The sequence below is a fragment of the Cladophialophora yegresii genome (assembly GCF_000585515.1).
Source record: "Cladophialophora yegresii CBS 114405 chromosome Unknown aczIN-supercont1.1, whole genome shotgun sequence".
Lineage (NCBI taxonomy): Eukaryota > Fungi > Ascomycota > Eurotiomycetes > Chaetothyriales > Herpotrichiellaceae > Cladophialophora > Cladophialophora yegresii.
This window is the reverse complement of record NW_006913045.1, coordinates 4,552,285-4,578,808: the sequence shown is the minus strand read 5'-3', so window position 1 is coordinate 4,578,808 and position 26,524 is coordinate 4,552,285. Positions and strand designations below refer to the sequence as shown.

Here is a 26,524-nt window from a genome sequence, read left to right as displayed (position 1 = left end):
GAGTCGACAGCCATCTGTTGCGTCTGTATGTGTCCAAGTATGTGCGTGCACAACGCGGACGCATTTACGCACCTCGATGGGGGCAGATAGTGTCTGGATGATGGTCGGACAACGCATCATGACTACTCATACCGTAATGTATGGATCAAAGAGGCTGCTTGTATCACGCATGCGTAGATGACTTGGGCAACAATGGGATGAAATGAAACAAGCCGCTGCATTACTCTTTTGTTCTGTCTGTCCTGTGCAGCCAATCAGGCAAACACGGTCGGTCGCTCGTCAATGAGGCCTTGAAGACGAGTTCGTACGAGTGCGGATCTCTATCACTGGCGGTGACTGTCTATCTATCTATCTGCGCGCCATGCCCTTGCAGAAGATTAATCAATCATGGCACCGGCTCCTCTGACCTCAAGCACTCACGACAAGAACACGCGTAAGTTTCCTCTGCGTATGTCCGATGGATCTCCATCCCGTGCTTTTCCAAAAGCCTCTCCCTGCTCAACCGCAACTCAAACTCCCCAAAGTAACTCTCCTGCTCGCTGGTCTTGGTGAACCCCAACGCCTCGAAGAGGGCAATACTTCCACGATTCGAGCTGGCAATTTTGACTGTGAAGTAGCCGAACTTGGGGTCCACACGAGGCGCATCGGTGGTTCCCAGTTGTGAAGATCTGGGAACCGGCCCTGCTGCCGTCGCGGTGCACCCTCCTCCGCGGTGAAACTCCTCGAGAATCTGCCTCTCATGCCGGATGATATACTCGAGGAAGGTCAGCAGGGCCGTTTTACCGAGGCCTTGTCGACGGTGGGCCGGTTCGGCGATCATTAGTTCGAGTTCGCCGATCGCGATCGAGGAGTTGGGTCCAGAGTTATTACAGGCCGCGTGCGGGTCAGTGTGTATGAGCATCTCATCCATGTCGTTGGGGCGTATTTCTTCCGCCTCCACGGTCGAGATGAAGAGGTTCACATCCCCGACCATGGCGGCGAGTTCATCTTGTAGGCGTGCATCATCTCCAGAAGCGACATCGTCGTCATGCCGATTGGTATGCCCGCGGTGGAACGGCCGACAAAGGATAAAGGTAAGCTTATCGCCGTCTCTGCGCCAGCTTCGTTGCATGGCGTGCTCTTCTGCCAGGGTGAGCGGTTCTGAAGCCGTTGCTTCTTGGATTTGCTGTTGTAGACGCGGACGCAGATCGTCAGAATCCGCATTTTGCAATCAAGTCCTGTCGAGTCGAGATGGCGCTGACTTACCGGGTCTTTCATCCATTCGTGATATTTGGGCACTTGGTGCGCATTGTATGGTACTAGGACCACTTTTTCCGTAAACACACCTGAAGAGCGACTGTTCAGAACGAGAGCGCTGTTTGAAACACAACGCCATGGTTCGACTTACAGGTGTGTTCGTTAATACGCATGTTATCGATCTGTCCATCATGACGCCAGGTCATCTGAAGTTCATGATCGCATTAGACAAATGTGGCTGTGCATGCTTGTTGTGAATATCTAGAAAGCAACCAGAAAATCTTGTTGTGCAGTTAGGCGGAGAATTCCGGAGTTGCGCAGCACGTCTTAGGTGGTCGTCGTCACGACCCGTTTGTCTGATCTGGGTCATAAATGTCGAACTTCACCACCTCGACTTCCAGGGTCTCCGAATCGACCAAGACGAGCTCGCCGGTCTTGCGGAATCGTGGAAGCGTGATGAGTCGGACTTGTTGGCCGTCAGGGCCATGGATGACTGTGGTGTCAAACTTGGGCTGATTGCCAACAAAGAGCACGTGGGGACATTCATCAATGACAAACTGATCTCGGTCTTGAAAGGGATAGCACCACAGTGTATCCGGCGCGGTGGGGGCTCCGCATCGCCACCTGAGCATGCTGGCCAGGACTTCTAACCGTCCGTCTGTGCCAGTCCCATCGGGCCCACCGAGGTCGATGTACTTGAGGATGTCGTCGACGGGCTGCCCACTGTTTCCCATGAAACGCCATCCTTCGACATCGCCATCCCAGGGATTTGTGACGCTGTCGAGCCAGCCTGGCTCTTCTTCCTCGGGATCGGCGATGTTTGCAGTTGAGTAAGCTCGGGCAACGGGGAACAATGCCGGATGGATAGGTTGTTGCGGTAAGCTCGCGTTGGCCGGGTCTTGTTCACCCGCCATTATCGTGATAGGGATGCTAGGCAGAAGTTCCGCCAGAAATCGATCAAGCTGAGCGGTGGGAACCGGGTTATACGCTGCGGCATCGTAACCATACTTGCGGTGTCCTGGTTTCTCGTCATCGTCGGAGGACGTATCCTCTGCCAACTCTGATGCAATTGAATTCCCGGCAATAATCAGCCGGGAGATCCTGCTAGCTGCTTGTCGGTCCTCCTCGTCCAGCGCCTCTCCCAGCAGAAACTCAGACAGAAGCGAGAAATGCAGCGCGTCGCCGTCTGTGCCGGACATTTCTAGACCGCTGACCAGCGCGATCTTCTTGGCCGGTTCATCAACATCCATCTTTGTCCCTTCCTCTTCGTCTCGTTCCCATCGCTTGGGTTGTCTAGGCAAGTCCGCAATATGTATGTCCAAGACCTCAAAGTCGCCGTTCGCGTTCTCCGTTCCGATGACTGCGACAATGACGCCCGTAACCAGTAGATTGTTGTTCAACATCGGACCAGTCAAACGCAGCCGGCCGGATTCGTCCTCCAGCATGACCTGCGTTTCTCGGTCCTGTGACAAATATGTATGCTGCAGCTTCAGCCCGGTAAGCCACTGTTCTTTCGATATGTCCTCGAGGATGTTGGGTTTCAATGGCAGGTCCATGTATATTGTCCCGACGACCCAGCACAATTGACCCTGTCGCACATCAAGCACTCTCTCCACTCGTTGTGCTTTTTCTCCCGCAATCTCATAGTCTTTCCAGTCGGCTGCAGCGACCTTTTCCACCACTGGTTTGAGCTTTGCCAGGCGCAAGAAGTACATGTCCGCGAATTGCTGCAGGTAGTGTTTCGCCTGGCCTCGAGCAGTGCGGTAGGAATAGAGCGGATTGTAGCCGGACGAGACCCTGCGGCGCTCCTCGAATTTCTCGTCTTCTTGCCATGATCGCAATAGATTCTTCACAGGAGCCATGTTCGGCGCCTGACGCTCGGGCTAGGTAATTGTCTGGCGTGCGTCAAGAATAGAGACCTCGTTGCGGTCGTGCAGCGTTGAGGCTGGGATGAGTGGACATGGACCGACCTGAGCGGGAGACGCGTCGGAGCGCGTCGCAATTTACGCTGCACATACTGTTTCCAAACCCGCCGTACTGTCTACGGTCGACCAAAGGAACTTTGGCGTGGCTCATGCCCTTGAGGTTGAAGCACGACGCTCTTTGCCTACCAGGTCCTCATCTGTCCTCAAAGGGTGAACCTGGTACTGCCTCTCAGGAGGGCCTCTTTTGCGACACAGCATCCATCTCGATTTCCCTCCGAGCTTGTCTTCAGACGGTTGTCCATTTAGACCGTGTTCCTGTGAGTTGGCGGCGGAGAGATTGCTCTCATCCATCCACAGCAATATCAACATGTCTTACTTCCGGTGAGTTCCAAAGAGTAGTGAGGTGACTAACATCGGGTTCTGCTTCAACGTGAGCCGGCTCCTGTATCAACACCTCTGTCCCATTTGCCGCCATGATGTGTCTGAGGACCTGCAGCCCCATGTTGTTTCCACAGTATGAAAACTTAGAACATCATGGAGGACCTTCAAGCATCAGGTAACAAGTATTTAAAGACACTATCTCCCTTCTCTGTGTGCTGGAAGTTCTCCTCCTCGTCACACTGACTCGGCTTTTCTCCTCTCACACCTGACGCCCGCCCATCTGCTTGCTCAGGCACCACTAACACCACTATCACCACCACCAAACCCCCTTGAAGCCACCATGTTTATGAAGTTGGTGCTCGTGCTGTGTGCAGCGGTCCTCCCGCTGCAGCAGTCCGCTGCCCTGCCGTTCAACGGTACCCACCCGACCTTCCCTAACAGCACCCACCCGACCTTCCCTAACAGCTCCCATCCCCCAATTCTCAATGGCACCTGGCCAGGCGTCTTCAATGGCACCCGCCCCGTTGTCCTCAACGAGCGGGACGATTACAACCTCCAACACATCATGATCGGCTGCAACGACGACCACTGCGCCATCAAAGACGTGATTGTCGACGCCAATGGCCCGAAGTACTCCCACACATGCCCACGGATGGCGCTGGCCGCAAAGGCCAACTACCTCGAATTCTGCGAGGAGAAGAGGGACGGCATGTGCCTGACGCCCATCAACACTCCTAAGTGGCCTGAGATAACTTGGTGCTGCGGCGACTGGGTGTATGTCGAGGATCCGTACTACCAGGATTATCCCACAGTAAGTTGTCCCTACTTATGCTCCAGCGTTGTGCTGACCAGGGTTTAGATGCGCGATCCAGAGACGGGCGAAGAAGTCCCCCTCGCGACGGGTGAAGAGCTCTACGTGTGGCCTTCCCCGAACGACTACCTCAAAGTCGACCAGGTGTGGGAGGATCATCCGGACTGGCTCTTCCGCCAGGTGATCAAGCCCAACGCGTGGGAGTTCAAGGTCGAACTGCCCGTGTGCGGGCTCTGGATGCCGCAGACGGAGCCGCAGTTTCAGTACTTCATGCAGAATCTCCGCTCGACATATCACATCGACGAGGTTAAGGAGACGGAGGACTCCAACGTGGATGCGGTCGGGCCACCAAACGATCCGTAGAGGCGAGGTGGCAGAACGGAAGAGGGAGGCAGTATGCAGGAGGCCGGGGTTTTGACGAGCCTGTAACTTGGGGCTCAGTAGCTGAGATCGGTGCGCTGAGTACGATGCGTACTCAGCAGGCGTTTGCAATGCGTAAAGGAGTCGGATGACTCGTCGGGAGTGCGGGTGCGGATGCGAGTGCAAGTTCGAGGTTAGTGCGTGAGAGGCCACCAGATAGCAGACAGCGGACACGCGATATTCTCTCGTCCCCGTCCCATCGTGTCCTGCCGTGACCTAGACGGACGTAGAGCTGGCACGGCCGGGCTCTTGTCCTGGATTGGTAGTTGTTCACTTCGGTTTCATTCCAAGAATAAGAGATCAGACCTCTCCTCTCAGAGCTTCCCTTTCCCTTTCCCTCGAAGCCACAAACCCTCAGCCCGCGCGTGGACATTCCCCTTCCCATCCTCGACCACCCCCTCAACCCACACCTTCCGTTGCTGAACACTGACGATCCACGCCCGCGCCATCACCGTCCCCGGCGTGGTTACGGGCCTCTTATACTCGACCGTCAACTTGACCGTGAAAGTAGCAGCGTCCGCGGGCAACTCTTGCCCAATCACATTGCCCATCGTGCTGTCGAGGATCGTGGCGATGACGCCCCCGTGCAAGAGATTCGGGTGCGCGTTCAACCCGCCGCCGAAGGTGTAGAAGCGGCGAATCTCGCCCCTCTGGTCACTTGTCGGAGCGCGATACGTCGACAAGATGTGCGAGAGCGTGGTTGGGGTGTTCCATGTGGAGGCCATCAATGTGTGGCCCTTTCCTGCGTGCGTGAGCGTGCGGGATAGATGGACAGGGCGGAATGCTTGGTCCGAGAGACGGGATGCGACCCAGGAGATGGAGTGGAAGTGGTCGAGCGTTGCTTGGGGTGTTGGGGACGCTTCTGGCTCCGCTGCTTCTGCTGGTCGTGGTTCATCTCGGCCGGACATGTTGGCCATTGCACGAAGAGGGTTTCCCGTATCTATCGATGTGAACCGTAGTATTTACTACTGACATAGGTACGTAGGAAGAGGAAGAAGTTCCGGAAATCACGCGGTGGACTGGTAGATGGGAATACTGTAGTATAGTCTATATCAGACGTTCAGTGAGAGCCGGGGCACTGCTCTCGGACCTCGGCTTCGGATGCGTGGACGCGGTACATATGTACACAGTACATTACATACAGCTCAATTTCATCACGCATTGGTCTTTGCAGCACAAATAACTGTGTGCATATTGCTCTGTCATCTTCTGCTCTGGTCCGTTGTGTCTGTGGACTTGAAGCCTACCAAGCCTGTCCGATGGTCGCGATGTTGAACAGCTCGTCTATCGCACCGATCTGCTGCCATGCCTTGTGATCTCTCTTAAGGCGTTGTTCCAGGGATGTATAATCTATGATCTTGATTCATCTTCGCTCCATGTCTTTCTCTGGCATGAAGAGCTTTGCTGGACCGCTAGCCATGGAAGATTCCCGCGTGGATGGCGGATGGTTGTCCCTCCAGCTATCTCGACTCGATTGGAACCAGGACTGCAGTGATAGCCTCGTCAGAAACATCCATTCAGAGTCTTCAGACCAGGGGCGGTCGTGTTCGTGCTGCCTGCGTATACTAAAGCGCATCACTTTTTGCTGTGATCTCCGTCGTGGATCCTCGAAAGCACGGGTCGTAGTTCGGGGCACTGATACATGTTAGACCCATGACTCCGCGTAGAAGAGCGTCTTTGTTTTCGAATGCCGCGCAACGCCTTGTCGAACGAATGAGAGTCTCGCTCGTGTTGCCTGCTTCGAGTATCTCAAGCTCAAGTAACACACCGTCCATTCAAGAGTATGTATGGCTCGAAGCCAGTGTGGTCGCGCACAAGAACTTTATTGTGATCTGTGGCCGCGGTTTCCTCGATACCGAGTTCTGACTGATCGTACGCCAGGGACCAGCGTCCCTTCTTCGCCTCCTTCAGTCGCATATGTACCGTCAACCTCATTCAATAAGGCCCCGTAGCAAACCTACCGGCCCGGAGTTCTTCTTCGGTCCTTCTTCGCCACGAATCCGACACGCGCGACCAGTCCACGTCCCCAAGCCGGCCGAGAGCTCGACACCCGTCGCAGTCGACAAAATCACTCAAGCTGCACGAAGCATGGCAGGCCGGACAGATGTCGTGGACCTGCTTGTGCCAGCTGGCGTTGCGGAACTCCCATCCTGTCTTGGTGATCCAGAAGTTGCTCACCTCGCACCCGGCCACGGTGCTCCAGTACTGCTCGTGCCGAGGCCGATTGGTCAGACAGTGGTTGCAGAGACGTAGCTCGGGCGGCATCCATGGCTTCAGCTGGGTCATGAGCTCCGGAACGTCAAAGACGGCCCGGGGAAGGAAGCCCGCGTACTTGGCCGAAGTGGGGGAAAGGCAGAGTTGGATGTCTCGCGCCGCTCGAGCCATGCGTTTGCATGTCAGTGCCAGGGCCACCTGCGAGGGCGCGTGGGCCACGGTGTCGTAGACTGCCAGCAGGATTTCGTATGGCATTTTCAGAAGGATCGGATCGGATTCATCGTCCTGCAGTAGTCTATTGTCAAGGATCTGCAGAAGTTAGATCACACTCATCAGGAATAAGTTTCATTTCTGGTACCTACGTCGTCGGGAAGGATGAACCGGCATGAGAGCTTCCGCTCAAAGTCGTCGCTTTTGGCTCGGCAGGTAAGCGGCCTTCGAGGCGGCAGTGATGACTCTGTCGTCTTCTCTTTGAATCCAATGCCGGCAGGAAACCCAGTCCAGAGAGCCATGATAGTACCAGGTAGTTGAGGGAGTGACGTAACTAAGGGAGTGCTTGGGGATAATGGAGCCGGGGCGTAACGATGGTTCTTGCCCTTTTTTCCCTAATCCTCTTCACAGTTGGTGGCAGCAAGGGCTTCTAGGCCAGCCGAAAGCATCCGACGAGATCTATTCAGCGTGGGTGAGGCAGTGTCCGTAGAACAATGGCGCGATAAGCAGCTGGATTCTGTCATTGACACTCTCTCGGCCAATACGAATGTGACTAAGCCAATTTTGGCATCACCAGCATCACCAGCTGGGGGTCCGTCTTCCACTCTAGAAGCAAAACAGCTTTTCACTGTATCTAACCAGCTGGGAGTCTGCACATATGGTGACAACGATCTTGCCGTCAGTTTTCCTTCCTGAATATCGCGTAGCCATTCGCTTGCCCGCTCCAAAGGTAGGATCGTGCCAATGTACGGCTTGATGCCTTAGGAGGACACAAAGTTCAAGAGGTGGACAAAGTCTTCCCTTGTCTCTGTGTAGACTCCAGTCAAGAAGGGTCGGTTCATAAAGAAATGCATCCGGTTAATCGCGACGTCTGTGGAGCCGCCATCACGTTACCCTTTCTGGTAAGTCTTAAGACGGACGGCTGCATGCCAACACGGCGTCGCCAGGAGTGGGCTGTATGAGCCCTCAACCCGTGCCCCCTGGCTTGTGCCGGGTGCCGGGGGACAAGCCTGCTGACCGAGTCCACGTGACAATCAGCCATGCTGTCCAGGCCTTCGATAAGCCGCTCCGGGAGAACAGTGTCTGAGGGCAACTTATCGCCAAGTCGGTAGATAACCAGCGGAGTCGATCGAACATTGCGTCTCAATCATGGTAAGCCCCAAGCATCGGAACTGGTCAATTGTTTGTCATACCTGTGCTCTCCGAGCAGGTGGCAGATTTGCATCATTCATCCGAAGCGGTGTGGAAAGTCAAAACGTTGCTGAAGATTGTCGGTCTCCAACCATGAAAGCAACTCATTGTAGGCACGGCGGCCATACACCGAGCTAGTTGATGCACTTGATCGTGTGGCGTCTATGTCGCCACTTGTGGACCCAGGGCTGGCTTGCGAGTGACGATACGACTCTGCATAGCTTGTTGAGCCGGCCCCATTGCTCGGAGACAGGACAATGGCGGAATGCGATGGCAGGCCTTGTCCATTACCTCGAATATCACCTCCCCTGGAAGCCGTCTTTGAAAAGTCGACACTGCCTAGTCTGTTCATGAGCGAGCCGAAATCTGCAAGCACCTGTGCGCAATCTTTGGCATAGGCCCTGTTGCTGCCCTCATCCACATCAAGCACAGAAACAATGAAGCTGATTGCATCATAGTCACCTTGCGGATCGTTGTCCGCCAGGAGTCGATACAGTTGCAAAGCGAGAGCAGCATTGAACAGATAGTGCACGCTCGAAACAGACAGTCTTGCAGGGCGCTGCAAACTTGGTAGCCTATTCCAGAGATGCACATTGAGTCTCGCAGCGTCAGCGCAGAGAGCGAGCTCGGGCTTGTGCGATATCTGATGGCCAGTTGTTCGGGCATTGAGAAGCATGTCCGCAGTGACCGTCTTGACGTTGATGAAGAGCAAAGGACGCACTGCGAGAATGATCAGCTGGTTCTTCGCCATGTGCAACTCAACTACAGCTCGGTCGCTATCAAAGTTTTCGTCCGTGCCCTGCACTGGTGCCGGAAGAGTGTCAGACCAAGACGTCAACAAGCTCAGAGACTTTTGAATGCACAGAGTACTCATGAGAGGCTCCTTACGTGCGACATCATAGACATTGGAGACAATATAGTTTGAAATCCGGGCAAGCTCGACGTGTGCACGGAGACCGGCGGCTTGTGGTAATTTGGCGGTTTCTCGAGGCAGATCCAACTTGATCGCCTCATCTGGAACGAGAGCCGGTCTTCCCATCAGACAACTCAGCCACCGGTCAAGCACATAGACGGTCCAGAACAGCCGTTTACCTTGTTCATCAACCATCCACGCGCGGTGAACTCCATGAACGATAAGGATATGCATGGACACACTGATGTAGATATATGCAGCATCTCGACGGTTGCTATTCAGCAGGTAGAGTCCGAGAAGGGCTAGCACAGTGGCATCGCTGATCATCGAGGCATCAAGGGGGTTCCCAACCAGGTGTCTGGCTCTAGCAAAGAAGGTCTGTCCAAAGCCGGGTTCCCAGTCAGGCGCACAGTGTGGATTTAACTGGCAGGCAACGGCGAACACGGCGTTGGCAGCCACAACATTCTGATTCGCTTCGAGTGCCCGACCACCGTCCACATACGCTAGGTAGTCTTTCAGAACAGCTTCGATATCGACCCAGTAGTAGATCCCACCAGAACCGAATGCGCCTCGACCGTCCTGAGCCGAGTCTCGAAATTCCGCAAGCATCGCTGCAGCTTGCTCCCTGGTGGCTAGTATGAGAGGATCCACGGCTGAGGTCAAGAGTGGGCGACTGTCGTGGGTCTGGTACCTGCCGAGCGCGGAAATGAAAGCTGTTGTCTCCGGATTCGACGACCCTGGCCAGGCTGCCTCAAAAGCCAACGGGAACACGGTTGCCATGTATTCTCGTAAGTGATTTAGAAAAGTGGCACCGGAAGATTCACCTAGATAGCGTATGGTGCCGTCCGGGTCCGTCAATATCCGTCCTTCTCGCAAGTGCTGACTCTCTGCGGCAACGTCATGTTCGAGATGTGGTGCAGGGTGTTCTGCAGTGGCGGTCCTGGCTTGTGTATGCTGGAGCAATTTCTCCCTTTCCCTCTCGGATGGGACCACTTCTGCGAGTGCTTGCTCGAGAAGAGCACACCTGGTCCTGAGCTCATCGTGTTCCCTACGCGGGATGGACACTGTCTGCTCGGCCTGAGGGTAGACACAGTCTCGAGATGATTTGCGGCATCGTTCACACGGATGTCCTCCGGAGCATTTTGCTCGCCTGATGTTGCAACTATTGCACCTTTGAACAGGAGATTGCGTGTAAGCCCAATGCAGATGCAATTGCTGCAGATGAGAGCTCCCTTACGCTTGAGCAACCCGCTTCCTCAACTCCGGGGCAATTTTATTCCGACGAGGGTTGACAGGCAGACGCTCCATTCGCGTTCGACATAGCGGTGACGAGGAAGAGAAATGACCAAGCAAATGTCTGCAGCCCTCGACATGAACGCGAATGCATAGAATTACAGCTGAGCAGGAGTCTACAACTTGGGCTTGGCGCTCAGGCAGTTGAAGCTGGCGTGTCGGCAAACTTTCCTTTCGCACCGGGCACCTAGGGTACAGTTGTTTCTTCTTCATTTCACTTTCCTTTCACTGATTCTTCAATCATCCTTGACTGCGTTATCCTCGATCATCACTGCGGCTATGTAGTCTTCAAGCAAGAGAGCATCTCAGAGATACCGCTCTCGATTGCCCCGTTCGAGCAGCCCGCTTCCGATCATCGACCCAGGCCAGCTGAACCATGCTTTACTGGTTACTTCGCCGGAATGCCCGTCAACTGCTTCTGAAAACATGCCGTCCCAGAGCATCACGCCACATATTTTGTTCCATGCAATAGCTTCAGCGTGGCGGTCTCCGCTCATCTGAGCATACCTCCATTGTTGGAAATATCCCAATGTCCAGGGGTTTCGCGTGTGTACGCTGCCTAACCCTTCAAATGCTCCCCCAGCATAATAGCCACCTTCATTGGCCGTCGAGAAGGCAAAGTGCATTGTGTTGTGCCACGCTTGCTCCTCGGAGTCCGTCCCAGTGAATCCCCAAGAAGAAGCGAAAAGGGTTGGGAGGTCGTTAGCATCGTGGTAAAATGTCCGCTGGCCCGCGCCATCAACCAGATACGAGAAGACTTGCTTTCCTGTTGCTGGATCTGGACAGAGGAAGTGGTCCAGCGTCGATGTACGCACAGCCACAGCCAGAGTTGTCAGGCGTGTTTCGAAGGCAGATCCAGCCATGAAATGCGCAGCAACTTTGGCGAGCCTGGATAGCGAATGCCACAGCAAAACGTGACTTGAGAAGTGGAAGGGATATTCGACTGCGTCGTCACCGGGCGTCTCATCCGTTGGAAACAAACCAGTTCGAACATCCCGCTTTGTCTCGATCAAGTCAAGGACCTGCGACACAGCGTCTGATCGCAAAATCTCTTCAACAAGCTCATGCTCCTCTGGAAAATTCTCGCCCACATCACACAGTTCAAGGAGGGGATAACATTGTTGGTCAAGCTGGAATACCGGCCCATCCTTGGGTCGGCCAGTCGTCAAGTACGATCTGTGCCAGAACTTGTGCGGCCTCTGCGCATACCGGAAAACCCAAATCAGATGACCTTTTACTGTCGCCTTGATCACCTGGCCGTACTCTTCTGCGTTGCTTGGATAAGTCAAGTCCTCGAGGTTGAGGTAGGTGTCTATCAGGAACCGGACCTGCCAACTACTACTGGTTAGCTACGGCTGGCGAAGGATCATGATACTTACTAATTGTCTCGCATCCACCCTAGCGGCAAAGCAACATGATCTGTCAAAAGGCACACAGCTTGTCTGGACGGTGGCACTGGAATCGCGCAATTTCCAAGGATATACTCCAGATTTCTGCGGACGATGAACCTTCCGGCTTCTTCCCGCGTGCTCCAGAGCTTCGGCAGACCGACTCGTTGTGGGTACTTTGTGTCACGGTATGTATGAGGGACTATTCCTGGTTGCAAGATAAACTTTGCTGTTAGGACACGGGTCCCTCGAGGCGGAATCTCCAGACACCCAGCATATTTCTTGACGACCGGACAGTTGACAAATGTCTCCTCATGGCTGGCATTCTGCGTATCGACTGATTGGCCGTCGCTTTCATGACATCCCCTCAGATGTGCACCTAATGGTGTGTTGGTGATGACGAAGCCCTGCCGGTCTCTGGTGGTGCGAAATTTGTTCTCCGAGCTTGGAATTGGAATGGGTCCACCCTCGGTGAGTTGTCCATATGACGCCCTATTCACACTGATACCAAAGTCCATTATGAAGTTGATTCTGCACGGCAAATCTGCCAATGACCTGATCTCCGCGGATTGCATGACCTCTCCGTCCTCGCCGACCCGCAGAAATACCGTGATTGCAAGACATCCACCCGTGCGGTAAGATACTGTCGCCCGCCCCAGACCGTCAAGATCTATCTGGTGGTCCTGGGCCTCGCCTTTAAATCGCAAGCCAAACCCGGGAACACCGTTCTTCACTGATCTTAGCATCCGAGAGCGATATTCTCGTACATACGGAGTATCTCGGAATTTGGACCCATCAAACTGTTCATAAGGCTCTGCAAGGACGATGCCGTGCTTGGGGTGGAAAGTACTGATTTGCAGAATCTGCAGCTTTTGTCAGCTGATCGCCATCAGCCATGTTGAGGAGCCTGCTACCGTCCCCCAGAGATCAGTCGACAGTGATACGCCGTTGAACCCTATATCGAGAGTCTTCAGGCGGTTTGCATAAGCACGCAGATTTGTTGTCGTCATCGTGAATCTGTGCAGGGAGGGAAAGCAAGTCTTTCCTTGCCAATAACTCGACGCTGCCTTCGCTCTGCCCACGGCCACGCATCGGTACTTTATGGACAGAGAGTACTCAGACTAAAGTACTCCGGAGCTCTACCCAACAAGGCATATCAGCGTCCGCTCGTGCAGATCGTCCGGGTACCCTAGCCGCACATTCGACAGGGTCGGGTTCTAACTGCTCCCGGTCCGCCAAGGTATCATCACCGGGCGACACCCCGCACAGAAGCTTACCGTGATCTCCGGCCTCCAGGCAAGATCATGGGGAAAGACGTCTCATTCACGACTTTCGAAGGTGACTCTGACCTGCTTTGTCTGCCCCATTCTCCAACTATCTCTGGACGTCGCTACCATAAGATCGGTCAATGCACGGTTACTGTACCCGTGACCAGGAATTTGGGCCATTACCGCAACGATTATGATATAAAGTGAGGCGCAGTTGCTCCAGACGAAGACGGGCATTTGGTTGTGTTCATCCTCATCTACTCCGCCTAGACCCAGCAGGAACTAGATACCCAGCACAACGCAAATATGACAGAGAAGCACGAGCTAAACCACCTTGAAACCGGCATTCCAACAATTGAGACTGACCCGCACCGCAAGCACAATCTCCCAGCTGGACATATTCCAGCGACCCAGGAGGAGAAGGCCTTGAGCCGGGCTTTGAATCGGAAGCTCGACATATGCCTCTTGCCCTTCTTGTCCTTATTGTACCTCTTCAATGGGTTGGACCGGGTGAGTCTGAATGACTGATTGTGCTCGTAAAGTTCTTGGGTACTAAGACAGAGCAGGGCAACGTGGGAAATGCCGAAACACAGGGTAAGTCGCCTTCGCCCGTTAGTTATGCCCTTCGCACGCGGCTGATGATCACTTCGTTCTAGGCTTCACCACCGACATTGGAGCCCATCCTGACGACCTGAACCTGGCTGTCAGTCTGTTCTTCATTACGTTCGTGTTGTTTCAACCTCCCTCCGCGGCAGTGGGACGATGGATTGGCGCCAAGTATTGGGTCCCTATCATCATGTTCTGCTGGGGGATCCTCACAATTTGTCAAGCATGGGTCAAGGGCCGGGGTTAGCAAATACAGCCCGTTGTAGGAACATCGCTGTTGACTCTCCACCAGGTGCACTCATCGCTACGCGACTGCTGATCGGGCTCTTCGAGGCCGGCTTCTACCCTTGCTGTAGGCTTTCTCCTCCTGTCTCGCGCGTCAGAGCTGTACATGATTGACCACATGCTGACCGTCACGCCCGTGCCGTGTCTTGTCTTAGGCGTCTTCTACCTTTCAACATTCTACACGCGATTCGACCTCGCTGTGCGCATCGGCCTCTTCTACGGCCAATACGCCGTCGCGGGAGCCTTTTCCGGCTGCATAGGTGAGTACATGAATGCCTTCAAAGTCTAAACCAACCACTAACACCACTGCAGCCTATGGTGTCTTCCACATCCAAACTGGCGACATGAAGAATTGGCAATACCTCTTCATCATCGAGGGCGGTGCTACATGCCTGATCGCCCTGGTCGCATGGTTCTGGATGCCTCTCGCTCCGGGCAGTGCATGGTTCTTGAGCAAGAGGGATCGTGCGTACGCAGTAGAGCGCATGAGACTAGACAACGCCATGTACGCCCAACATACCTACGGGGACAGCGGCCTCGAGAACGAGCGATTGAACAAAAGGGACGTAGTCGAGACGGCAAAGGACTGGAAGTTGTGGTATGTCCTGTTCTTCAACATCTTGGCCAGCGTGCCGGGCCAGGCTTTCTCGGTGTTTTTGCCACTGGTGGTGGGTGGACTGGGATATTCCTCGATTGAGGCTAATCTGGTACGTGTGCTAGCATCGTCCGCCTCGACTTGGCTCAACTGACTGTCCTCAGATGTCAGTACCGCCCTATGTGTGTGGCGCCGTCGGGCTGTACCTTTTCGCGGTCAGCTCTGATAGGAGGTAAGCACAACCAGAACCACAACCGTAGCATGGAGTGGAATGTGCAGGATCAACAGCAAGACACGAGACGTCCTCGCTTTGCCACCCAAGCATACATATGGTATGTGCCGCACATACAAAACCTATGAGCTGACCTCTACGCGTTAGGAAGGAACGAGGCTACCACATCTTCTTCGGCCTCCTGATCACGCTCGTCGGCCTGATCATCACCGTAACAGCCAAAACCCACGGTTCCAAATACGCGGGTCTCTGCATCCTGCTGTTCGGCAGCTACGTCTCCGCACCCCTGACGGTGGCCTGGCTGAGCGGGAACACGCCCGAGCCCGGCAAGCGAGCCCTCGTCCTGGGCGTCAACGGGTTCGGCAACCTCTCCGGCGTCATTGGCTCGCAGCTGTTTCGCAAGTCATACGCGCCCGATTACCTCATGTGAGTTGAGTCGTCGTTTGCGAACATATTTGCACCCCAGCCTGTCTGTCTATGTGTCTATATCTCTGCCTATGTATCGAACCGGCGTGCTGACTGCGTGCTGAAAGCCCTTTCTACGTCACGCTGGCGTTCATTGCGATCGCGCTGGCCGGCTACCTCGCCTACCGCTTCACACTGGCAGCCGTGAACAAGAGACGGAAAGCCAAGCTTGCGGAGATGACGCTGGAGGAGATTGAGGACGAAATGACGAATCCGCGGAGGTACGCGGATAAGAAATATACATTCATGTATGGATTGTAATACTATAATACTATGAATGCCACGCCACATCACGCCTCTACTTTGGCTTTGCGTGCTGGGTCGAAGTCTAGCTGATTCGTCACCGTACTTGTGCGTGTTACGTATCAAGCTTGACTGTTGACCCTCGACTGATGGTGACTGTTGACTGTTGACTGTTGACTGTTGACTGTTGACTGTTGACTGTTGACTGTTGACTGTTGACTGGCGACCCCTGCCTATCTGCCTGAGTGACTATATACCTATGGCTTCTGTATGCCACTCTCATATTATTATTCCCAGCTTAGACACCGGCAGACCACGCAGCCGGGCTATCGTCAGGCACCGCCACAATTGGAACTAACCCCACCTACGTGAAGAGAAGTACAGAAGAACAAGAACGGATTCGCGAAAGAAAGCCCGAGGGCTAGTAAACATCATCTTTCCGTTCCGTCCGATACCCACCACCATGATGGGGCCTAGCCTTGGAGCGGCCATGACATGAGAGTGAGACGTTATAGACGCACAATTTGGTTTCCCGCGCGGCCAAACCAGCCGGTCGATTACATATATCACCACAATGCTTCTGCTTCTGCTTCTAATGAGCTCGCCCTTTTGTGGGGTCGCATGGTGTTGAATAATCTCAACAGTCAGTCACCCTTGTTGACGGCCAAATTCTCCCGACAGGCAGGGGAAGATTGATGCGGAGATTCGGTCACCCTTCCTTCGTGGTGGTGAATACCGACGAGAGAGTGGCAGAGGGAGCGGCGCAGTGTTGAGTAAAGGACAACCTCACGAGGTACTCCGTATCCGCTTTGGAAATGCTCCGAGGGAGTTCTGAGGGACAGGAGATTGTCAAGCGCTGGAAGCTAAAAGCTGGAAGCTGATCGCCAGGCGTCTGTCAAGGGCACAATACACATGATGAGGAAAGAGCTGCCCAGGTGGAAGAGAAAATTGCAATTTGCACATCGCTACGCTTGCTAAATTTCAGAATGTACTCCGTGTCCGGGCCAGAAAGCCAAGTCACTATGGTGCCAAATCATCCAAAATGTCGGTCTCATCCAAAGTTCTTCTCAACCTTCTTGATCCACTTGCCGATCCCTTTCTCGATCTTCTCCGTGTGAGTGGGCTTGCGCTGCGAATTCGAACTCCTCGAGGGTTTACTACTGTGGTGGTGGGTGTGATGTTCCGATTCGGTAGGTCGGTAGACTTGGTTGTGGATATCGTAGCCACCTGTAGCAGCAGGTTGGGGCGGTTGCGCTTGGCCATAGTTGTACGTAGAGTATCCCCCTAGCGGAGGCGCGGCTGGAGCCGGGGCTTGCCCGGCGGCCAGGTAGTCTGGATACTGTGGTTGTACATGTTGCAGTGGTTTATGCGGCTGGTCATTGATTGATTGGTAGAATTGTGTGCCGGGGGTCTGCACTGGCGGCTGGCCAAAGATGTGAGAGTTTGGATCCTGCCCGTGCGGTACATATGTCTGGGCAGCCGTTGATGGATGGCGGCTACTGTCGGAACCTGCCGCACTTGTTGGGGGTGGTGCGAAGTTTGTAGACACAGATGTCTGAGGTGAGGACTGCAGTGGCGTCGACGAAGCGTGAGAGCCAAAGGATGGTGGTGGCACTGTCGCTGCGGCCTGAGGTCCGAAGGACGGCGCGGGTGATGTGGTCGCATGAGGCCCAAATGAGGGCGCCGACGGTGGTGGCGGAGAGCCATAATGCCCATACGCGCCAGGAGCCACAATTGGTGGACCACCGAACGTTTGTGGATGCTGCGGAAGGGCGTATGGGTTGTCATGCCTGGCGGCGGCGGTCAGGCCTGTCCCGTCGGCGGCGTCGACTGGAGGAGGCGTGTCCTCTCTATGCGCAATAGGTTCTGGTGCGGCTGGCGCTGCTGGATTATAAGCCAGTGGTGTATAGTCATTCACTGGTGCATGTTTGGCAGCGGCTGAGGCGGGCGAGATTGACGGTGCTTGACCGGTAGCAGAGAGCCGGTTAGCAACGGCAGCCGGGGATGGTGACTGAACGGGCTTGTGTAGAGGTCCTGAGGCGTGTTCATACTGCCAATCTTTGTACGGCGGATCGGATATAGCCACATTCTCCAGATTTTGAACCACTGGACTCACCATGTCGTGGTGGGGCAGCTCTTCCTCGACCCCTCCAATGTCCAGCTGATTGCGCCGGAGGAGTCTCTTGAAGATGTCCAGGACCAGTTTCGAGTCATCCTGATTCCAGAGATAGATGTCGATGGTGTGTATCTTGTATTTGGAGGTGCCTGGATCTCGCGGATCTGAACTGGCAAGACGCCATTCGTCCGGATCTCTCGCTGTTCGGGGAGAAGTGGGCGAAGTGTTGGTGGTGTCTCCATCGACCAACAGCGTCACTCTTGTCGGGAATCTGTGGCAATGAATCACCTTGACATTGTCTAGAAAGCCGTTGAAGGCGGTCTGGTCAGGTGTTCCAGCATTGATCGCGGCTTCGACCCGACTGGTCTGCCTGGTGGAATTGTAGTAGATGTAGAAGTAGGAGGCTTTGTCGAAGCGATGGAGGGCTGGCCGAGGGCTGGGAGCTGTGAAGTAGGAATGTAAATCGGCGTACCTGGTTGCAGAGTGTCAAAATTAGATTGCGGCAGAGTCAAACGAGGTTGCGCCTTACACTGTAGCCAGTGTTTCTTCGCCTGGAAATGGCGGCATGCTGACGATCGGGTTGGATGAGCGACGCTTCGAGTTTGGCCGCTACAAACACACGCTCGCGCTACATTAACAATATCGAGGATCCGCTTTGCCAGGGAGGACAAGATGCTTTGCCTGCACCACGTGTGATGAGTTCCTTCGCACGTCAGTTGCGGGGGGCGGCTATTGAAGGCCATCGAGAAGGCTGATGTGGCTGCCAACTCGATTGTGGCTGAGCACGTTTCAACGGTCAGCCACCGCATGACGTTGGTGGGGCTCACACTACTGTGCCCGCGGTGCCCGGCCTCGCCGGTGCAGGCCCGTGAGGCCACAGGTTATCATACAGTACTACTCGTACGGAGTACTCCGTACCCTACTCCTGGAAAGCATTGTCATCCAACCGTCGACAAAGCTGACCTGGTGGTGAAACATCAGCTGCGCATGGCTATAACCACAGACACCCAGCCATCCGCGTAACAACCCCATCTGACGAGCTCCTCCAAAAGCGCACTCATTGGTACTGGTGCACCATGCAGAAGCGGTGTTGCAAGAATCGGAGTCCTCCTAGACGGGAACAAACTGGGTGCCAACTGGTGCAATGCCGTTCCCAGGGTTTGGGACTGTGTCCCTGTACCGCCTCGCAACGTCGCAGGCGAAGCGCCCTGACTTGCACCTGTAATCTTTGGGGAAACGTGTGACTGAAGGACTTTGATCTGAGCTTTACTTGGGTCCTGATCTGGCGCAGACGGTAAGTAGAGACGCAGGGGTATATGGCGCATCTGCCCTGGTGGTGGGACCAGAGAGCTGTGAATCTTGGAAAAATTTGATAGGTCGCCTTCTTGAGTCGACGTCCACAGAGCCTTGCTCTCTTGGGCAGAGAGAGTCATAATTGGTTTTGCAGTGCCAGACCTCAAAAAATCAGCCTCCTTGACCGAGTTGATAAAAGAGTCATGTAACACCACAGGGGTTGCCTCCGGAAGCATTGGCTTTTCAGAGTCCGACGTGAAATGCACAGCCAGCTTGAAAGGCAGAGGGGCCGGACTCAGGTGGTCTTGGCGGGCGTCCTGGGTGGACGCGACGTAGACGTCGTAGAGAAGGCCCAAAGGCAGATGCCATTTCAAGGGCACATCGTCATAGGTAAATACGCCAGAGTAGGGCGATATTGAGTCGGGTTCGGCGATAAGTGAGCTTGAGAAGAAGGTATGGAGCCGCGGAAGGAGCAGGGGTAGGTACGACAGTCGTGGTAGAGAAATCTAGCAAAAGTCAGTCAGTCCGCGAAGTGCTTGCTCTCCGAACGTAAAGCCCGACAGACCACGGAGACACATTCTTACCAAATAGGGATCTGCCCCATCAAAGGTACGGCACTCTGAAGCGGCTAGCCTGATCTGCAGAGGCAATCGGGCTTGCCACACAGCACGTTGAAGGGATTGCAAAGCATCGTCAGCCATTGCTGGCGGTGGTGCTTTCGTCTCGCGTTCTGCTTTCTGCCTATCGCAACACGAACTCGTAGTGCGGCAGACTGTTCTCGGGTAACGTCGTTAGCCTTGTCGTTGATGCGCGACACGGCGGCAGAACGTCACGTCCATCTGCGGCCTTTGCCTTGCCAGGAGCGGACCGTTATCCTCGCACAGGATATGCCCTGAAATAGGCGGAGAGGAGCAGCTGGTATGTAAATTTGTGCGACCGCGACCGGGCCTTACGACGGTGGATCCACCTCAGGTTGCATTTGAACCAGGAAGCAGGAGTCTAGTGGCCGCAAAGTGAGGTATTGCTGACAAGGTCAATTCAGGCTGCGGTGACGGAAGGCGGAAGGTCTCCACCTGCGCGCAGTGTTGTTTCGTTCCGAGTCCAATGTGATCTCCTGCAGCACTTTACTATGACCCGCGGGTTCATGTACAAAGTACACAGAAAGGGACCGATTCTTACTGTGCACTAACGACTGTAGTGCGTTCGCTTCTACTGCCAGAACCGTCTTAGTGACAACGCATCACAGCCCTAACTCAACCCCAGATCAGAGACAAGCGAGCCTGACGTCAGATACCGTTTCCATCCCCAGAGAAAGAACGCAACACGAGCTACACACGTGCCGCTCCAACAGCACCATGCCAACAGCGCGGTGATCTTTGCCATACAAAAGGGCAGACTCGGACTCCGGCGTCGCCTGTGCTTGCCGTGTCGCATAGCCAGGTTCTGACGAAGCACAGACGTCCAGCAGGTACCTCGTACTGTGTAGGCGTGTGTAGCGGCGGCTATAGTCAGGTCGCGCTCTTCAATGTGGCGCCAAATTGTACTTTTTCTAGAGTCATCTGGCAGGAATGCTACGCCATGCTGATGCAAAAGTTCAATCAAAACGGGGCCGGTCGTGTTTCATGAGCGAGCCGTGACAAGGTGCAGATAGAGAACCGTCATTGCTACAGCTGAGGTGGTCCAGTACCCCTGGCACATCTTGTACTGTGTAGGAATTATAAGACCTGCAACAGGACAGCATAGCTAGTCGCTAAACAATATCCCACGCATAGTCAGTGAAGATTCACAACCGCGTTGAGCTTCCCTCATAGTCGAAGCGGCAAGCCTCCTTCGGCCCATTCAGGCGCGTTGACGAAGCAATGCGAACGAGTCAACTTTCTGCATCTGGGAGCCCCTATCAGGGCTCTGGTGGCGGCCGGATAACACTATGGTATGTTCCGGATGGGAGTTGTGGTGTATAGGATTGCGGCTGCGAGGGCAGGAGGAGTGGTCGGGCTCGATCGTCCAGGAATGTGGCTAGCCTGAAATTGTGGGGCGAAAAGCCCTAACCGCACGTCTCTGCGCTGGTCTCAGGGACGTCCGCCTTCCGCGCAGCGAGGCGAACATCTGCTTGGTCGTGTGTTGGCGAAGGAGGCCCGCTCGAGGTGCAGGAGACAGACGACTGGAGGATAGATGGATTCGAGCTTCACGTCAAGAATGTGACATCTTGTTTCCTTTTTCCTCGCTTCCCGTCCACAGTTCTGCCCTCTGGTGGCCATATATTGTCGGCAACCATACGGAGTGAGTACGTATTTCGCTTCGGTGAGGGTCTCGTTGGGAATGAACTGCCGTGATTGCATCTGAGACTTAGCTCGTGAATAATCGTGGGGAAGTTTTTCAGCACGAAGGAATTCGATCTCCATAAACTAGAAACTTGATTGCGTGCCAGGTAATAATGCGCTCATGCACACGTTTCCTTGCCCACGGGCCATGGAAGGTTTTCGTGGTTACCCGTGCCAATGATGATTGCATCTCGGAAGGAGTTTGGTTAAAAAGGCCCGCGCCTTCTTTCGCCTCGAGAGACACTCACTGCTCAATGCGTGAGTAATCTGTCTGTGAAACTGGAGCAGCGACACCGCACCTGCGGGCCGTCGCTAAAATCTGCAACCTTTACGATGGGTGTCTCTGGACGGCACTTGCCGTGCCTTAGTCTGGGTTGCGACAAGGCCTGAAGGGGGAACCTCGCTATTTTGACATTTCCGGCAGCTAGCTCGAGGGGCACTAGCATTTGTGTCTCGAGCATCGTACCAATCGCCGATTCATCGGACGGTGGGAGCTCTTCACCACCAGCCTGCAGAGATTAGGCACTCAGATAGAGTTCAAGGCTACCACCAAGAGCTGATGGGAACCGCGACGAAGTGTCCTAAAACTTTGTCATGCTTACGGAGTACTGCTACAAGTGATCAAGGAACGGCTGCTCAGTACTCCAGAATGAGTGGGGTGAGACGGTATTTCGTTTAATGCTCAGAGGCTCCTTATGCGGTGGTCTTTCTCTCTTAAAAGCATGAGGCTGGCAGGCAAATGAGTGGGAGCGCCGGGAGGGAGAGAAATGGTTGTGTGTGTGGTGCAACGGGATCCTGGGCTCGATAGGGAGCAGGGCCCCCTAACGCTGAAGCTCAAAGGCCTCTGGGCCTAAGCAAGGAGGGCCCCGGGCCCGATGGTTTGCCAACTGAAAAGCTGATGGGGCAAACTGGTAACCCTTCGGCGCTTGGCCTCCCTTCCGCGCTGTTGGAGTTTCTTTCCTGCATCAGCCCCACAAAGCTAAACCACCCTCGGCGACATTTCGGCAGCTCCAAATAGACGCTAAACTGCTTCCAGCTTAATCCCTCTGACTCCACGATGATCCAAAGGAACGGCGCTCTTCGCAAATGTGTCGCAAGAGTGTCACCAACTCCTTCTGGACTGGTCGAGAGCCTGTCTCCCAATCGTGCCGCTGGTCTCAGGAAGCCCCATCCACTGCTCCGGGCCGCACAGCACCGTCTGGCACCAAACCCCACCAAAACCCGCCCGGCACGCATGGGTGTTTGGCCCCCTAGTCAATGATGATGGAGGGCGTCCCAAAATACCCATGAACGACCCGTCCAAGCGTCCTGCGTGCAGCTGCTTGATCTCCATATCCAGTGCTGCAGCTCGCCCTTTTTTGAACCAGAAGGCAAAGGGAAGTCTAACTTGCCATGTGGTGATCCCGCTGTGCCCGCTGTCAAAAGCTGGGCGCAAGCTCCGCTATCACCGCAACAATCCGCAACTTCCTCAAAGGTTGCCTGCAAGGAGGGACTCATTATTTAGGGCCACTGTGTCGTCCTCAGTAATCAATCTGACGCTGCTTTTCGCCTGGTTTTCCAGCAGACAAGGAACAGCCCGATCCGATTGTACCTCGAATCTCACATCTTGTCCTCAGACATCGCTACCTGACACTCGAGAACATTACCAGCTTCAGCGCGCTGCAACTCACATCACATTGGAATACCATTCAGCCGGCATCCTCCAATCCTCACTCACCATTTCGCGCCCCGACCTTCCTGCAACCCTGGAGTCTGCGCGGCCGTCCATACTCCTCCAATGTGCGTTGGCGTCTTCGACTCCTATATGTTTACTGTGCCTACCCTCAATCTAAGATCGAGCAGCTGCCGTCATCATTGTAATCTCTTCCTGCAAACGGCGCGCCTCAAAGCTGCTCATCCCGAGCGAGCTTAATTTCTGGATTGAACGGAGGGCAAAGCTGTCGTGCGGTACTGCACAGCCCTGTCAGCATTCATTGGTTCCACACAGCTCGACACCGGATTCTCATCCGCCCGAGCCATCCGTCACCTGTCAATCCCGCTCCACGACCGCACGAGCCTCGTTCAGAACATTCTTGAATACTTAGCCCTGGATTCGACAATAACGAGGACCGACAATTTGTGTGTCTTATCAGCCGACACCACATTCTGGCAAGACACGGAGCCGGGCGAATCAACTAAAACACCGGTCCTGCTAAATTTCGATAGGGCTGACAGGCGTATCACCGTGTCCTGCAACCTTCCCCCTGCTTTGTTGCGAAACTCAATGCTCCGGCCTTTGGTCCTCGACGCTCCTGATGTCAGCCTGATGCGAGTATAACACCAGTCCATTCCTCGACCCCGGCTTCGACCAAGACCTAATCTGACCGAAGCCCATGATTCGACCTTGAGTCGCGAAACGATGGTCCCATGGAATATTTTCACGCGGCAGTATGTCCAAGCCCTGTCAAACCTCTCTTTGATTGTTGCTAACAACAGCTTTCAGTGAACAAGGTCCTCACTGGTATACGGATCTCACTGAGCAGAATGTTTTTTTCTACGCCTTGATAGGCCCGAGCCAACTACAAAGGTACTCGGACTCGTCGATGCTTGAACAGACACATGAACGTCAGTTTGCCATCGCTCAGCTGGGAACTCGCAATGGTGGTTTTGAAGCCGACCATATTGCGCGCGTGGAGTCGGCCTTTCGGATTTCGAACCAGCACTTTGCAACTCACCCTCTGGAGGAGCCTTGTCGTCCAACCTCACCTCACGTCGAAGACCTGATGAACCTGCGGATACGGTCTCGCTCCTTCAGCCCATTACCAACCTTGGAGATAGATGCTCAGTCTGGAGCTGCGTCTTCCTCACCGCCACCTATCATGCCGCTGCAAAAGCCCCCGCGGTCTATCTTGAATCTCCACGAACTCATGAATCCTGACCCACCACCGGCTGCAAAGTCGAAAAGAGAGATGTCCGATGACGACGACGACATGCCTCGAATTCAAGCTGAGGGGTGCCCTGGGAGGCATGAGATTGATAATGACCACGGTCCCAACAACCCGCCCCCGTTCACATACCCTCGAGCCAAACAAATGCCCCGTGAGGGTGGGCCCGTCCGAACTCGCAGAGTCATTAGAATGCGACGGCCAAAGCCACCGAGGCACCGTTCACGAGGAGATCCCCGGAATGCTTGTCAACTTGAGAAGGACTGTCAGCTTCTGCTTAACCTGTCACAATGGAGTCCGCCAGAGGGCTTATGACAGTTCACACGAGGTATATCACCTTTTTATTTTCCTATCAGCCACGATTTTGATTCAGCACACGCGACATCCAATGCACGACGGGTACAACAGCACCGCATTCCGGCCACTGGAAACAACAATCATTCGAGTATACATAGTATCTTTTTGTGTCCGAGGTGGACATTGGTACATATCCCGGGCATGGCGTCCAGGGTGTAGGGGAACCATCCAAGGGCTGTGCAGTCCTCTTGTTTCTTTGCGTTTCTTTAGCGACGGCGCTGGGAGGATCTGCGACGCCACGAATTGTTGAGACGTTCTCTCGATCGGGAGAAATGGAACAGATGCAGAAGCATGGGTTGATTACTCGGAAGGAAAGGCAGGAAATGGTGACAACCCGATGCGGTTGCAGTTGAACACCGTTAGATCCGACGATGCCGATTTAGGGCTACCGCCCCGGGTATGCCCCACGACCACTACACTCTATACACGTACCAAGCCATGTCCCCTCAACATGAAGCGTCCTGTCATTTACTGCCGCCGAAGCTTTTGCGTTGAACATGTCTCTCTCAGTCGACTCCGCGTATTCTCAGCCACAGTCATGCTTACTCTTCCACCAGTACGAGCTATGATGAAGCATATGGTGATGGCAAGGCACTGGTAAGTGATTACTTCCGCCCCACGGTGCACATACACGGCCACATACCGGCCACGCGTCGGAACCGCCGACCTGGAGCGACGCATTCACCGAGATTATAAGTTGTCATACTACTGTAGGTGACAGACCGGCAGGCTGTCAGTTGCCAACATGATGACTACCCCGTGACCGCTTCTCCGAGGGCAAAGCAATGTGCATAAACCGTGAACGGACAAGTCGTCCCTGGACGGTGCCGCATGTTGTGCCGGCCCTATCGCTTCGAGCAAGTAGACAGTAGAGCAAGTCACCACAAGGGCTATTACTCATGAGGGCAATATTGCGACGGCGTTGGGAAGCAGAATACTGTACTCCACAGCACGGAGTCGACACTTGATTTGGCCGCATAGTTACGACAGTACTCCGTACGCAGAACCGACCACCTTCTGAAACCCCGTACGAGTACTCGTACCACAGTACAGTACTTGCGTACTTTCCAAGCTTCAATTCGTCTGCGGGTGATCGCCATCTTGGTTGCCTCCAGGCATGTACAGGAACACAATAGGGGAGATCAACGGCCAACCGCCGGACCCAGAAGTGACCTTTTGCATGCAAGGCTGACGCTGGGGATGGTGCTTGCTTGGTGTGCTTGCTTGCTTCTGTCGGAGGGGGAACCCCATGACGTTGATCTGGGCCACGTCAGGAACGATCCAATCGGATCTTCACAGCCTGACTTCCTGATTGATCTCCGACGGGTGCCTCATGGTTTCATCTTTCCATGCGAGGCACAACAGGACGAGAGGTTACCCGTCGGGAGCGGCCTAACGCACGCGGGTCAGCACCCGAAGAGGTCCAGAAACTTTCTACATCCACAACATGATAAACTTCTCTAATTAATATTGTTGATCATCCTCGCGGCGGGGCGCTCACGGGGTGTCAGGCGCTCCATGCCATGGCCACAGTCAGCCCTGGCGTTGCGAGGTACAGTAAGGCGGCAGCAATCCTTCGGTGCCCGGACGAACATCTCCTGATGGGGAAATGAAGCACACTACGGAGTACTCCGTACTGATGGACCTTCTGCTGGCCGTGGCCGCCTGTGGGGCAATGTCAGCGGCGGACCAGAAGCAGTTTGAGGACACAGTCTAGGTAGTACAAACCGGAGTCTTTCTGCAGGCGGCGACGAATGTACTTAGTACCCTGTACCCCAGACGGTGGAACTTCTGCTTTCGCCACCGCAACTGCCTCTAGTGATGGGTACTGTGTACG

At 54.5% G+C, this 26,524-nt stretch overlaps 11 protein-coding genes across 11 annotated transcripts; 3 read left to right on the top strand and 8 right to left on the bottom strand.

The window, feature by feature from the left end:
• Window positions 1-385: 385 nt before the first annotated feature.
• Window positions 386-1,409, bottom strand: A1O7_01646 (uncharacterized protein; the record flags this gene model as incomplete). Its single annotated transcript, XM_007755682.1, has 3 exons — window positions 386-1,165; window positions 1,246-1,325; window positions 1,388-1,409. 3 exons carry the CDS (start codon window positions 1,407-1,409, stop codon window positions 386-388), a joined length of 882 nt encoding a protein of 293 aa, XP_007753872.1.
• A 168-nt stretch (window positions 1,410-1,577) lies between these two features.
• On the bottom strand, window positions 1,578-3,098 carry A1O7_01645 (DNA polymerase delta subunit 2; the record flags this gene model as incomplete). Its single annotated transcript, XM_007755681.1, has 1 exon — window positions 1,578-3,098. One exon carries the CDS (start codon window positions 3,096-3,098, stop codon window positions 1,578-1,580), a length of 1,521 nt encoding a protein of 506 aa, XP_007753871.1.
• A 784-nt stretch (window positions 3,099-3,882) lies between these two features.
• A1O7_01644 (uncharacterized protein) lies at window positions 3,883-4,716 on the top strand (the record flags this gene model as incomplete). Its single annotated transcript, XM_007755680.1, has 2 exons — window positions 3,883-4,353; window positions 4,402-4,716. The coding sequence occupies 2 exons, from the start codon at window positions 3,883-3,885 to the stop codon at window positions 4,714-4,716; spliced, it is 786 nt and encodes a 261-aa protein (XP_007753870.1).
• A 371-nt stretch (window positions 4,717-5,087) lies between these two features.
• On the bottom strand, window positions 5,088-5,681 carry A1O7_01643 (uncharacterized protein; the record flags this gene model as incomplete). The annotated part of the gene is made up of 1 exon (XM_007755679.1): window positions 5,088-5,681. One exon carries the CDS (start codon window positions 5,679-5,681, stop codon window positions 5,088-5,090), a length of 594 nt encoding a protein of 197 aa, XP_007753869.1.
• Window positions 5,682-6,708: 1,027 nt separating this feature from the next.
• A1O7_01642 (uncharacterized protein) lies at window positions 6,709-7,499 on the bottom strand (the record flags this gene model as incomplete). The annotated part of the gene is made up of 2 exons (XM_007755678.1): window positions 6,709-7,296; window positions 7,350-7,499. 2 exons carry the CDS (start codon window positions 7,497-7,499, stop codon window positions 6,709-6,711), a joined length of 738 nt encoding a protein of 245 aa, XP_007753868.1.
• Window positions 7,500-8,425: 926 nt separating this feature from the next.
• A1O7_01641 (uncharacterized protein) lies at window positions 8,426-10,081 on the bottom strand (the record flags this gene model as incomplete). The annotated part of the gene is made up of 1 exon (XM_007755677.1): window positions 8,426-10,081. The coding sequence occupies one exon, from the start codon at window positions 10,079-10,081 to the stop codon at window positions 8,426-8,428; it is 1,656 nt and encodes a 551-aa protein (XP_007753867.1).
• Window positions 10,082-10,899: 818 nt separating this feature from the next.
• A1O7_01640 (uncharacterized protein) lies at window positions 10,900-12,500 on the bottom strand (the record flags this gene model as incomplete). Its single annotated transcript, XM_007755676.1, has 2 exons — window positions 10,900-11,929; window positions 11,974-12,500. The coding sequence occupies 2 exons, from the start codon at window positions 12,498-12,500 to the stop codon at window positions 10,900-10,902; spliced, it is 1,557 nt and encodes a 518-aa protein (XP_007753866.1).
• Window positions 12,501-13,556: 1,056 nt separating this feature from the next.
• Window positions 13,557-15,694, top strand: A1O7_01639 (uncharacterized protein; the record flags this gene model as incomplete). The annotated part of the gene is made up of 9 exons (XM_007755675.1): window positions 13,557-13,760; window positions 13,793-13,844; window positions 13,907-14,098; window positions 14,149-14,208; window positions 14,297-14,401; window positions 14,454-14,848; window positions 14,901-14,968; window positions 15,116-15,394; window positions 15,502-15,694. The coding sequence occupies 9 exons, from the start codon at window positions 13,557-13,559 to the stop codon at window positions 15,692-15,694; spliced, it is 1,548 nt and encodes a 515-aa protein (XP_007753865.1).
• A 1,033-nt stretch (window positions 15,695-16,727) lies between these two features.
• On the bottom strand, window positions 16,728-18,359 carry A1O7_01638 (uncharacterized protein; the record flags this gene model as incomplete). Its single annotated transcript, XM_007755674.1, has 2 exons — window positions 16,728-18,264; window positions 18,322-18,359. The coding sequence occupies 2 exons, from the start codon at window positions 18,357-18,359 to the stop codon at window positions 16,728-16,730; spliced, it is 1,575 nt and encodes a 524-aa protein (XP_007753864.1).
• A 410-nt stretch (window positions 18,360-18,769) lies between these two features.
• A1O7_01637 (uncharacterized protein) lies at window positions 18,770-19,786 on the bottom strand (the record flags this gene model as incomplete). The annotated part of the gene is made up of 2 exons (XM_007755673.1): window positions 18,770-19,591; window positions 19,670-19,786. 2 exons carry the CDS (start codon window positions 19,784-19,786, stop codon window positions 18,770-18,772), a joined length of 939 nt encoding a protein of 312 aa, XP_007753863.1.
• A 4,018-nt stretch (window positions 19,787-23,804) lies between these two features.
• On the top strand, window positions 23,805-24,645 carry A1O7_01636 (uncharacterized protein; the record flags this gene model as incomplete). Its single annotated transcript, XM_007755672.1, has 2 exons — window positions 23,805-23,833; window positions 23,889-24,645. The coding sequence occupies 2 exons, from the start codon at window positions 23,805-23,807 to the stop codon at window positions 24,643-24,645; spliced, it is 786 nt and encodes a 261-aa protein (XP_007753862.1).
• Window positions 24,646-26,524: the final 1,879 nt, after the last annotated feature.